The sequence below is a fragment of the Cryptomeria japonica genome, chromosome 3, assembly GCF_030272615.1.
Source record: "Cryptomeria japonica chromosome 3, Sugi_1.0, whole genome shotgun sequence".
NCBI classification, from domain to species: Eukaryota; Viridiplantae; Streptophyta; class Pinopsida; order Cupressales; family Cupressaceae; genus Cryptomeria; species Cryptomeria japonica.
Genome location: NC_081407.1, coordinates 813,275,017 through 813,287,858, shown reverse-complemented (window position 1 = coordinate 813,287,858; position 12,842 = coordinate 813,275,017). Strand labels below are relative to the sequence as shown.

General features: G+C 34.8%; 1 protein-coding gene and 1 non-coding gene across 2 annotated transcripts; one reads left to right on the top strand and one right to left on the bottom strand.

Moving 5' to 3' along the window:
• Window positions 1–3,080: 3,080 nt before the first annotated feature.
• LOC131874384 (uncharacterized) lies at window positions 3,081–3,617 on the bottom strand. The gene has a single exon (XM_059217730.1). The coding sequence runs from the start codon at window positions 3,615–3,617 to the stop codon at window positions 3,081–3,083; it is 537 nt and encodes a 178-aa protein (XP_059073713.1).
• An 8,722-nt stretch (window positions 3,618–12,339) lies between these two features.
• On the top strand, window positions 12,340–12,421 carry TRNAS-UGA (transfer RNA serine (anticodon UGA)). The gene has a single exon. It is a non-coding gene; the product is annotated as a tRNA-Ser (tRNA).
• Window positions 12,422–12,842: the final 421 nt, after the last annotated feature.

Genomic DNA, 12,842 nt, shown 5'->3' with positions numbered 1-12,842 from the left:
CTGCAACAAATTTGAAATTTGCATTATCCACAAATTGTTGCAGGAACTCCTACTTTCAAATGGTCTTATGATAAAGATGAAGTTTGTGGCCATTCACCAACAGTTGGAAATGGACTGGATCTAATTCCCTTGAGGTTGTTGCAGGAACTTCATATGGTCCCACCCAATGTGTTTGTAGCTTGCCCGGGTTTTCCTGATATATGTAGTCTTACAACAATGCCCAATCTCCAAGGGAAAATTTATTGCTCTTAATATGTTTTTCATGCCATCGAACTCATTGATGTTGTATGATCTATGTACACTAAAGTGACTGCTTCCTATATTCATCTAAAGCATTAAGCTCCATGATGCGGTCCCATTGTGCTTTAGAAATGTCCATAACCATGTCTAGTGTTGTCCTTAGAGTTTTGTATTCAAATTCAATTGGAAGGACAACAATTTTACCATAGATCAACTCAAATGGGGTGAAGTTAGTAGTTTTTTTACATGAAATTTGGTAAGCCCATATTGCTTCTGGTAATCTAGAGGCCCAATCCTTCTTGTGGAGAGTCACAATTTTTGTAAGAATGGCTTCAATTTCCCTATTGGTGACCTCTACCTGGCAATTGGCCTGGGGATGATAGGGACTAGACTTTTTGTGGTGAATGATATAGTCATTCATGAGAGCTATGATTAAGGTGGAGGTAAACTGTGGTCCTTGATCAATGGCCAACTCCCTAGGGACTCCATATCTAGTAACAATTTCTCCATACAGAAACTCTACAACTTTATTGTCCCTGGCATGTGTCATAGCTCTAACCTCCATCCATTTAGTAACATAATCAGTGAAAATAAGTATATAAGACTTACCATTAGAAGGAGGATCAATAGGACCAATGAAGTCCATTCCCCATTTATCAAATGGTGTAACAACTACTTGTGTTTGCAGGGGCATCTCATTAGATTTAGTTGGTCATCCCATCCTTTATCAGTGACCACACTTTTTGGTATACTCAATGGCATCCTTATGAAGGCTTGGCCAATAATAACCAGTATTAAGAATCTTCATGATAGTTCTTTTGGCAGCAAAATGGCCTCCACATGGCTCATCATGGCAGGCATGTAGACTATCATAAGTCTAATCTTCTCGAACACATCTATGCATAACATGATTTGGTCCAGTATAATATAAATAACCTGCAATCCAAGAATATGGAAAACTCTTTTCAACCAGTAGCTTCTTCTCTTTAGGGGATAAATAGGGAGGAACCTTTCCTGAAGCCAGATAATTTTCTAGGTTAGCATACCATGGTGTATAGGCACTGATAGAAAAAAGGTGCTCATCTGGGAATGAATTATCAATGATAGTATCAGGGCCAGATGTTGTAATTCATGAGAGAAAATATGCTACTACATTGGATTTCCTTGGTTTGTCTACTATTGTAATATCAAAGTCTTGGAGTAACAACAACCACCTAGCCAACCTGCCTTTTACCAAAGGTTTATTCATTACGTACTTGATAGTTGCATGATCAGTATGGACAAACACTGGATAACTAGTGATATAATGCCTGAATTTGTTTAAAGCATAAACTACTACTAGAATTTCCTTTCCTATCACTGTATAGTTCAGTTTAGCTCCTTGTAGGTTCTTACTAATGAAATAGATATCATGTTCATTGGATCCTTCTTTGTGCCCCAAGACAACTCCAACTGCATAATCAGAGGCATCTGTATGAACATGAAATGGAAGCTCCTAGTTAGGCCCTCTGATAATAGGTGTTTTAGTGAGAGCATCCTTAAGAGTGGAAAACACATGATCACAAGAGTCTGTCAAATTTAATTCAACATCCTTTGTTAAGAGACCATATAATGATTATGCTATTTTGTTGAAGTCTTGGATGAATCTCCTGTAATAACTTGCATGTCCCAGGAATCTCCTTACATCTTTTTTCTTTGTGGACACTGATAGATTCTTGATCACTTCAATCTTGACAGGATCCACCTTAATTCTTGATTGAGATATATGGTGACCTAGTACTATGCCTTATGTCATCATCATGAAGCACTTCTCACTGTTTAGGGACAAATGATGATCTTCACACCTTTGCAAAATATTTTCCAGATTAGATAAGGCATCATCAAATGTGTCTCTATAGGTTGGGAAATCATCCATGTAGATTTTCATTCTATTGAGAGAGATGTCAGAAAATATGCTAATAATTGCCCTTTGAAATGTTGCAGGGGCATTACATAAACCAAAAGGAAGGGCTGAATAAGCATATGTGCCCTAAGGGCATGTAAAGGTAGTCTTCTTCTGATCCTCAGGAGAAATTCTAATATGATTATATCCACTAAATCCATCCAAGAAAGAAAAATATTGCTTGCCTATTAAATTATCCAATACCTGATCAATAAAAGGTAATGGGAAGTGATCTTTCTTTGTGGCTGGATTCAGTTCTCTATAATAAACACACTCTCTCCACTTACCTCCTTTCTTTGGTATGATGACCAAATGAGATACCCACTGACTATCAAAAATAGGATAAATAAATCTTGCATCTAACAATTTTTGTAATTCTTGCTTGACAATTTCTCTTACTACAGAGTTTACTCTCCTTTCTGGTTGCCATTGGTTTGCACTCCTTGCTGATGTACATTCTATGTGTGCAAAGCATAGGATCCAATCCCTTCATATCATGATAGTCCCAAGAAAATGCATGTTGGTAGGGTTTTAGGAGTGTTGCCAAAGATTCATGTTGTGTTGTGGACAACTTACTATTGATATTAAGAAATTTTCTTGGGGAGACTTCTAATTTCTCAATCAGTGCTATCATGGCTGCTTGACTGATAGTAGGGATCTTTATTTCATGTGGAAGTAATGCATGTAGCAGGTGTGCTTGATATTTTGGTACTAAAGTAGAAGATGATGGTAACAACTTTTGCAAAGGACATGAAGTATAATCATCTATTTGAAAATTGTTCTGGAGAAGCTGGGATAATATCTCATCCTCATCTTGCAATTACAAGATAGAATTCCTTCCAATCATCATTAATGACTATAGTGAATTAATCTCCTCAACATCATCACCCAAGTCAAGTCATTCTGCAATATCATTTTCTTCATTAGGCTTGGCAGGTGGAAAGAGAACAAGTTTCTTAGTGGAATTACGATTGGAGATTGTCATATCTCTAGACCTGCACTTTATGTAATCATCTGCAGTAGCTAGCCATGGTCTTCTCAATATAACAGGATATCCTCCTAGAGTGTCTTTGGGGGATATAGTCATAAAGTTTGTTGGATACTCCCAAGAATCCAAAGTGACAATAAGGTCTTCAACAACTCCCTCTAGGGTAACTGTTGAACTGTCAGCCAGTTGCAACACAATAGGTGTGTGCCTTAGAGTTATAATATTCAAGTTTTGTATTAGGCTCTTGGTCATAATATTTATAGCAGCTCCCAAATCTATAAAAGATTTTTTTACCAAAACTCCATTAATGGTTATTTCTACCATTGGACTACCAGGATCATAATACTTAGGATTGGTGACTTTACCCAACATAATATCGGCCAATTGACCCAGAACATGGATAGTTTTTGGGTCTTTTCTTTTCCTTCTTGGTTTCTTGAGACACATTTCCCTTATTGCTTTACTATAGATGGGAACATCTTTAATGGCTTTAAATAGGGTATTTTGACACAAACATGCTTGAGTTGGTCTAAATAGTCAAAGGTTGGCTCTACTTCTAGTTCTTTGATTGCTAACCTATGAGGAAATGGAGAGTCTGACTCACCTGTTTGTGCTTACTTAGTATGTCCTTTAGGAGTAGACTGTGTGACTTGAGGGTGATCATTTTCTAACTGTTCCTCCTATTTAGGAGAGGGTTCAGTAATAATTGGTGAATGAGGAACCCTCAAGTCCTTTCTTGAGCAGAGTTGGATGTTGCTGATATTCACAGCATAAGCAGGGTATTGGATAGGGTCAATAGAAAATGCCTGTTGTTGTGGTTTACTATTAGGATTTGGTGTAGGTTGTGCTGGCAATTGAGTGGGCCAGGGTGGATTTTCATTTGGGATAGCTTGAGGTAATAGGGGTTGCTGAGGAGGAGGAATAGGTGGTTGCATATAACCAACAGATTGATTTTGTCATTGTTGTCCTCCTCTCCATTGAGGTGTTGACTGGCAGTTCCCTTGAGGAGGTTGCCAATTCCCTTGAGGTTGTTGCATGTTCATATTTGGGTAATTTGGCCATGAAGGATTCTTGTTTCCCCAAAGGTTTTCCCATAGTCTGGCCAATTAGAAGTATTTTGAGACTACCAATTTCTATTAGCATTGGGATTTGCATAAGGATGATTAAAAGAGAGAGGGTCTAAAGGCATACCCTGTCTTGATTCCCATGGTCTCCTTTGTGCAACAAATAAAACTTATCCATCTTCATCCTCAATTGGTCTAAATTCTGGATACTCCCGCTTTCCTTCGATGCTTGAAATATTCTTGCATTTGCAATCCCTCTTCTTCTGTCTAGAATGGGGGTAGTACTTTGACAACATGGCTTCTGCTTCAGCATGCTTCTTATTAGCCTGAAGTGTGTCCAATTGTGTTGCAATGTTGTTGATAATGTCTTCCTTGAAATCCTTGAGTAAATGAGTTATCTCCATCCCAAAGACTATTGAAGATTCTTTTGCAGATGTAGACCTAGGTCTATAGTATCTACCTTTCTTGGCAGAAGATCTCGAGTAATTTTGATAAATCTTCTTAATATCATCCCATTCAGCTTGAGTAATGTGTCCTCCTCCGATGAGGTCAAGTGCTTCAATACAGTCCTCATTTATTCCCCTTAGAAAGATTAATTTCATAGAGTCTACATTCAAAGTGTTATGCTTGTACTTCTTGACATTGAATAGGAACCGCTCAAGATAATCTTCCAAGATTTCCTCTTCTTTTTGTGCCATTCGGAAGATATCATCACCATGTCTATCCATTCCTCTATAGTAATCTTTATATTTTGCCAAGAATTTTTCCTTTATCTCATCCCATGTAGTTACTGTATCCCTACCTAGACTCATAAACCACCTAAGACGGGCTTCCTTCAAGTAAGTAGGGAATAGCTTGAGTTTATGAGCATCAGTAGTATATTCATAGCTTATGTAGAGGATATCAAATTCAAACAAAAAGGGTATCTAGATCTTTAGTGACCAAGCCATAAAACTTTGGAAGAGAGGAGGCTATCATATTCTTCAGATTTTCTTTATCATGTTGATCAGGAATAGGAAACTCAAAAGTAGGAGGTGGAACAACTCCTCCTCCAACACTCGCCATATTTGGTTGATAGATAACCAAAGGTAGAATATTTTCCTCGGGGGGCTCAATTAAGAAATCAAGATCACCCTCTTCTAGATAAAAAATACCTTGGTTCCCAGCTGCCACAAAAGTTTCAGCAAAAGGATTTATATCAAGAGCTTGGTAAGGATTTATATCAAGGTTAGACTGAGAGGAAATAAACCTTCCTAATGTATCACTTCTTCTCCTTCCTGTACGCATGTAGATTTTGCTTCAATTGCCAATATACCTACACAAAATATTAGGTAATAGTTTCAAACTGTATTTCTCAGGTAACTTACATACTTGACTAATTTTTAATAACATCAAATAGGGGCTTAAATATTTATTTCCTTGACCAGAAGGCTCAATTCTCTGCTATCACTAACTCATTTATAAGGAATTCATTCAATTGTCAACCTGGGAACGTATACTTGAAACGGGACTGCACTGTATGTGCACTAAGAGACCTATGAGGAACACTAATTCAAACTTGAAATAACTAAACAAGAAAGTAGTGCAAAACATCATATCTTAACATTGCTTCTACTAACATTAATTTAGCTTATTGAATGTGAAGCTTATAATTCTATGCGAGAAATAAACTAACCCAGCTAGTAACTAAAACTCTATTTTTCTTTGGCTACAAGAACAGTTATAGAATGAAGTTTATGTGGCTATAGGACAGTCAACTAGAAGACCTTAAACAACAAACTTAAGCTCGATAGTAAACTTACTTAGAAAATAATAGAAATGGACAAGTGTGGATGCTCCCCAAGTGGCCCCCCTTGGTTGAGCCTCCAAGATTCTAACCATACCTAAAGATTATAACATCATCTCATGCACATTAAAATTATAAACAACAGATATGAAAAAACTAAAATATCTTTCTTTATTAGATTGTGAAAGCAAAGTGCATTAAGTATTTGAAAGATAAAAACTGCATTCTAAACTTCATCCATAACTGATGGATTTATAGGAAATCCAACAACTAACTAACTACACAGTCGATCCACTCCCAATAGACTAGGAGGATGACTTTTATTGAAAGTAAAAGCATAGAAGGGCGAATCATCGCAGGACTTAGTCCAATGTACGCATATAGTCCACAACACCCTCTAGATCTTCTCAACAAACCGACAAACGTAAAGAACAACTGATAAACTACAACTGGGAGATCTGTTAGGGTCATCAACTGCCAAATTCACTGGTTCAACAACCCTTATTTGAGTAGGATTGTAACTCTCTTAAAATGGCAACCGATGTCTCTTCATTGGCTTAGTCTCTCTTCCAGCTGCACACACAAAAGTTAATGCACAAAAACACATACTCGAATAATATTACTTCCAACCAACATTTCATCAAGCATTCCCATATCATTTAAAAAGATTTTTCATATCATTAAGGTTGTTTTAATAGATGGCAAAGTTTATAGGTTCAAGCTGCAAAAAGACTTATATCCATCTTAACTGAAATGTCTAAACTATAAAATGACAATTCTAACATACCATAAGTCCATATAAAACAACCAAAAAGGGTACCCATTAGCCACATACCTATTTGTTTTCATCATTTGAGATTAGAGGGATTGTCCATTCCTTGCATCACACTTCCAAATTGGGATCTATCCATTCCAACTATAAATTTACATTTTATGAGAATAGAGAAATTTGATAGTATTCCTTGCCTTTAAAGAGTGTGAATTGAGAGCTATAGAAATTATGAAACATCTCATCTTCCATTACAATTATGATCACTCTTCCATTGAAGACCAATCACTTGACCATCTAACTTCTTCCATTTTACATTTTAAATGCCAACAAATACCAAATATTTGAATGCCAATTTAAACCATGCCTAGCTTTTATGTACACACGCCAGTGCTTTGTAGACACCTCTTCACAAATTATTCATGAAATATAATTAATTTTTAAATTGATACACATATTGTAGACAATTTATATTATATTAAGTAGAAAAAAATATATTACATGACAAAAAATAATATACGTATTTATGATTTTTTAATTTGAGGACTACAAGATTTTAAGTCTACAATTATTGATTCCATATATCATATATTTGATAATATTTTGATTAATACATGTAATGAATATTTATAAGATATAATATTGACATTTTCTAATACTAAAACCAATGTCTTGTGCTTGTGTTGGTTCTATGGTGGTTTGTATCTCCCTCATGTCTACAGGGGAGGATGTCCAAACCCCCCAAAAAGAGAAACCCAAAAGACGAAAGAAATAAATAGAAAGATGCAGCACCCAACACCATAGAGATCTCATAACCAATCAATTTAAAAGAAACTCTCAATGAAATAACCTCTCCGATAAGAACATGCAGAACAATGAAGCATAGGGAGACACGAGAGAAAGAGAAACCACCACAGAACCAATGCAATTGTGGGTCGATGAAAGGTGTGAGTGATGGGATTGGGGCTAGGGTTCCTATTGATGAGGAAGGCGATGATGTGGCTATAAAGGTGGTTTTGAGTGGTGTTGTTTCCTTGTCCTTGCGTTGGTTCTATGGTGGTTTCTAGGTCAATGAAAGGTATGAGTGATGGGAGCGGGGTTGGGGTTCCTATTGATGAGGAAGGCAATGATGAGGCTTTCAAGGTGGTTGTTGGTGGTGTTGTTTCCTTGCCCTTGCATTGGTTCCGTGGTGGTTTCTCTCCGTCGTGTCTCCCTGTGCTTCTTTGTTCTACTTGTTCTTGTGGGAGAGGTTATTTTGTTGAAGGTTTCTTTTAAATTGACTTTTTATGAGATCTTTGTGGTGTTGGGGGTTGCATCTTTCTATTTATTTCTTTTGTCTCTTGGGCCTCTCTTTTTTGGGGGTTTGGACATCCTCTCCCTTCTTGTTTCTCTGGCCTTAGCCTTTATGCTTCAAGTTCAACATCTTCGGTTGTCTCTATTTTTTCCTTAAGAGGTGGTCCTATATTCTATTGAGGTGGAGATGGATGTTGATGGAAATGACCTATCTTCTATTGAGATGGAGTTGGATGCTGGTGGTGATGTTGGAAGGTGTTGTTGGGATGCTGATCGTACCTTGCTTCTTGGTTGTAAGGGAGATGTTTTTTTTATTTTTATTGACATGTTTCCCTTCTCTCCTATTGAGGTGGAGATCCTGAAGGGTAAGGTGATCTCGGTGTTGTTGATTCTCAAAGTTAAGATTATGGGAGCCTTGCTAAAACCCATTTTTAAGGTTGAGGGAGCTTGGAAAAACCCTATGCTCATGTTTGTCTGAATCTTCTGGTGTTTGGCTTTGGCCTTTCTCTCTTCAGTTGGTTCTTTAATGTTTAATCTTTGATGTAAAGATGTGGGTGGGCTGCTAGTTTCCTTTGTTATATCTTTTCACAATGTTTTTCTTTGGGTTTTGGATCCAAGACAAATTTGAGGGTTTCGAGTCCCTTCAAAACTTGTTGTAAGGGGTTTCGGGTCCCCTCAAAACCTCTTTGATCCTTAATAAAAAACATGAATACTCAAGATTCCTATAATGAAGTTTGGACCCTATATAACTATTGGTCCCTCTCCCCTAGCATTTAAGACACTTGGATGGAGGCACAAGGTATAAATTGAGAAATTGTAAGCTTCATTCCACCACTTAAAAGACCAAAATAATATCATTTAATCACAAATGAAATAGTAAAGGGATGCGGTAAGACCATGGCTAGCTTTGATGATAAGCCTTGTAATGGATGTGTGACAACTAAGAGGTTCCATTGAAATTCCTTATTCTAATGGATGTGTGACTTGAAAATCTTGTTGATTAGTGTTAATGGGCAAGTCCATGACTTACAATTCACTATTATTTAGTGGGCAAACACTTATGATCATTTGTAGAGAATTTATAATAATATACTACCATAAGAAATATTTTGGTAAAACTTTTGCATATAATTTTTATAATGGTATTAAGGTTGGGATAAATTTTTATAAGAAACAACATTAGGTTTCTTTTTGAGAAATGGTGAATAGATCCAACATGACTTAAGAAGAAGATGTGGTTTAAGTTAGGGATGATATTGGTAGGATAATTCAAGAAAATTTGATTAAATTGAAAGAACAAGAGAGTAGCCTAACGCAGGCCAATGTTCAAAACACATGACAGCCCTGAAGGTCAACAATAGAAGAATACATCCTTAAGTAGAACATAATTAGTTAGAGTTACCACAAATCAATAGAATAGAATCATGACACATATAAACAACTTGTGACGACTCCAAAGAGGCACAACTATGAAGGAGTATGGATAGAGAAATACGCCTATATGAAATGATAAAAACATATGTGTCATGCCTAGATAGGAGTGAGATAGCATGGAATACAAATAAACTATTCGAGGAACTAAGATACACACAAGAGAAGTGCAATTTATATATACTAGAGTCAAAAGAGAATAAGGGAGAAATATATGAAGGAAAAACTATGTTTTGATGGGTAAGTGAAGGATATATGACAATGTATTGTATATTCTAATATGATAAATACATGAGAACTATAAAAATATTATATGTATATGAATGGTGTATGAGTATATGTAACTTGTTTTTCTTTGTGTTATTTTGTGATCCACTACACATGTTTTATTTTTTTTCCCTTATCCATCACACTAAGGTAAAACACAATGCAAACATAGAAATTGTTGGACATTTCTGCTACTAGGATGTGTTGTTGTCATTGATCTCAACCTATTCCTACTCTGGTGATTGCAGATTGGTTCATTGGGATTATGGTTTGGTAGTTCAGTATTTCCTTTGGTATATTCCACTGTGATCAGATCTTGATCTGATATTTTGGGAGATTGTTTAGGATGGTCTTGTGTATCTTCATTTTAGATGGTTCGTGATTTGGTGCTCTGCAAGTTATCTTTTCTTCGTGATAGTTGCTATTATTTGAGTATTCTTGAGTTTCAGGTATCGATGAAGATTTGATAAGTGGTGTTGGTGCAACTATTGTTGATGTTTCTAACATGCTTGCTGGTGTTTCCTAAGTATGTCCTATTTGTTTTTATGATCCAAATTGATTATTGTGCGAGTTTTTGGTGATTTTGTTGAACCGGTGATATTCTTCGTGTTATGCGGTTTTCCTGGTAGTGTATCATGTTGCGGTTGATCTTAGCGTGATTACCAATGGTGTTGAGTGTTTGAAAATTTGAATTAGGTCCATTTTATGTCATGTAAATTATTATATTGGTCTAGTGGTCGATCTTTGTATCGTGTGTTGTAATTTTGTAATTGTGAGTTGAGGGTTTAGCCGAACTTGTTGTCAAGGTTGATGAATTGTATAAATAGGTGATATTGTCATGTAATTTAGGAACAGAGGTTGTGTCTGCATTATCAGAGAGTGGTATATGTGCGAATAAGGATTCATCTTTCAGTGTGTTGTATTGAGCAAAGGTTGGTGTTGTAGAGCAGATAGTTGTTCTTAACCAAAACTGTGATCATGCATTTGGAGATGTTTTTCTTTCAGTTCATTCCTTCCAGATTGTAGTCTGAATCTTGTTGTAAGTCAATGAGACTTCCCTGAGGCTTGTAGCCTTTCGGGTCATTATCTTTTCAGCAGTGAGCTCTAGGCAATGTGCCTGAATGCATTTGCATTCCCCATTGTAATATTTTCACATACTACTGCAAAGTATCATGTTATTGTGGGTAGGTTCCCATCGTGGTTTTTCCCTTAACCAAGTTTCCAATGTCAAAATCTTGGTGTTGTGTGTTGTGTTATTTATCTGCTTATCTTTGTTGTTACTATAGTTTATCAAATCTGTTTTTGTGGTTAAGTTTGTAGATCTGTTGAAAATCGATTCACCCCCCATCCCCTCCAGCCCCCACCCCCCTCTCAATTTTTCTTTATTGTTGTTGCCAACATAAATAACTTGGATCTCCAATTTGTAGTTTCTTGCCAACATTTATCAATTTTATTGTATGTATTTAAAATTTTCTCTTCTTTTTTTATAATCATCCCTCTCTATCCCCTAAAAAATGACATCCAAAACACCTATCTAAAAAACATGTTCCCTTTTTCCTTATCGTCACCATCCCCAAAACTTAAAAAACAAATTCAAAATTTCTTTTAAGTCGAAGGCATATTACACTCATATATGGATGCGAAAAGCCCACCAATAAAAATTGGAAGTTTTTAATTTGACATGATTGTGAAGCTTAAATGAATGAAAAATAAAAATTAGTTTTCAATTTTTTACTTTTATATTATTTTTATTAAAATATTAGTACATTAATATTCTTAATAAATATATATAAAAGAAAAAATAAATTCTACATTTTTAAAATATATAATATATAAATAAATAATATAATAAAATAGTAGTATAATAATAAATTAGAAATAATAGTATTAATTATAGGGGATTAAAAGTATTCCTACATAAAATTTATTCTTTTCTCAAAGATAAAAATGAATATAAAATAAAAATATAATATGATTTGAGCTTTTGGGTTTGATTGTGTGTATCCTTTTTTCATCGACGTTTCAAACCATACTCTATGATTTATCATCAGAATAAGAGTTAGAGAAGATTGTGGAAATATAATGATATGATAATATAAAAATTATAATAATATAACTTTAATAAATTTTTTAGTTAGTTTAATAGAAATATAAAAATATATTAAAACATAATAATATAATCATATCTTAATAATAATTTGATATTAATTACAATATTATAATACAATAATGTTTTAATATTAATCATAATATAATAATATAATAAATTTTAAAGTAAAATAATGAACAAATATGATATCTTTCGATATAATTTATATAAACCCTTTCTCTACATAAAAACATTAAATATGGTTGAGTGCTCTAAACATTAAGTATGATTCTCACCGTCTTGTTTCATATTGTATTATAGTTTGGATGAGAAATGGAGGTAAACTAAGTATGAAGTAAAGAGCACCCCACTTCATATTTTGCAAACTTCTATGGAAGCAAATTTGTTCGCGCTTTATTAACTATTAAAAAAATCTATATAAATTTTACTATTGAAAAACATTTTAAATGGTCGATATGTCCGAGTGGTTAAGGAGACAGACTTGAAATCTGTTGGGCTACGCCCGCGCAGGTTCGAACCCTGCTGTCGACGTTTTGTAAGAGTTTTTGTAGGCTATGTTTGTGCTTCTTACATTTCCGGATCCTAAGGAAGATTAATGCCTCTTACTCCATTCTTACCAATCTGTTTTCTTCAGCTAATCCACTTTTGTGTTTAGTTTTTTTAGTCATGCATATCATACGTAACTTAATTTTTTTTTAATTTTTTTTAATCGAAATGATATATTGATGTCTTTTTATTTGAAAAATATATGTTTGATGAAGTCTAGTGACATTATAGAAAATTATATATTAATTAGTTTATTTTTATCTTTACTAGAAAATGACCTTATTTTTAGAATGATAATAATTTGAGGTTTCTCAAAAAATTGAAATTAGTTAAGTACTTGTTGTTTTGTTGTAGGAAAACATCAATAGGTATGCTTAGACATCAACAACATAATTACATGTTATAA

Coding starts and splice junctions, on each gene's coding strand:
- LOC131874384 (XM_059217730.1), bottom strand. CDS start 3,617: ATGTGTCTCAAGAAACCAAGAAGGAAAAGAAAAGACCCAAAAACTATC.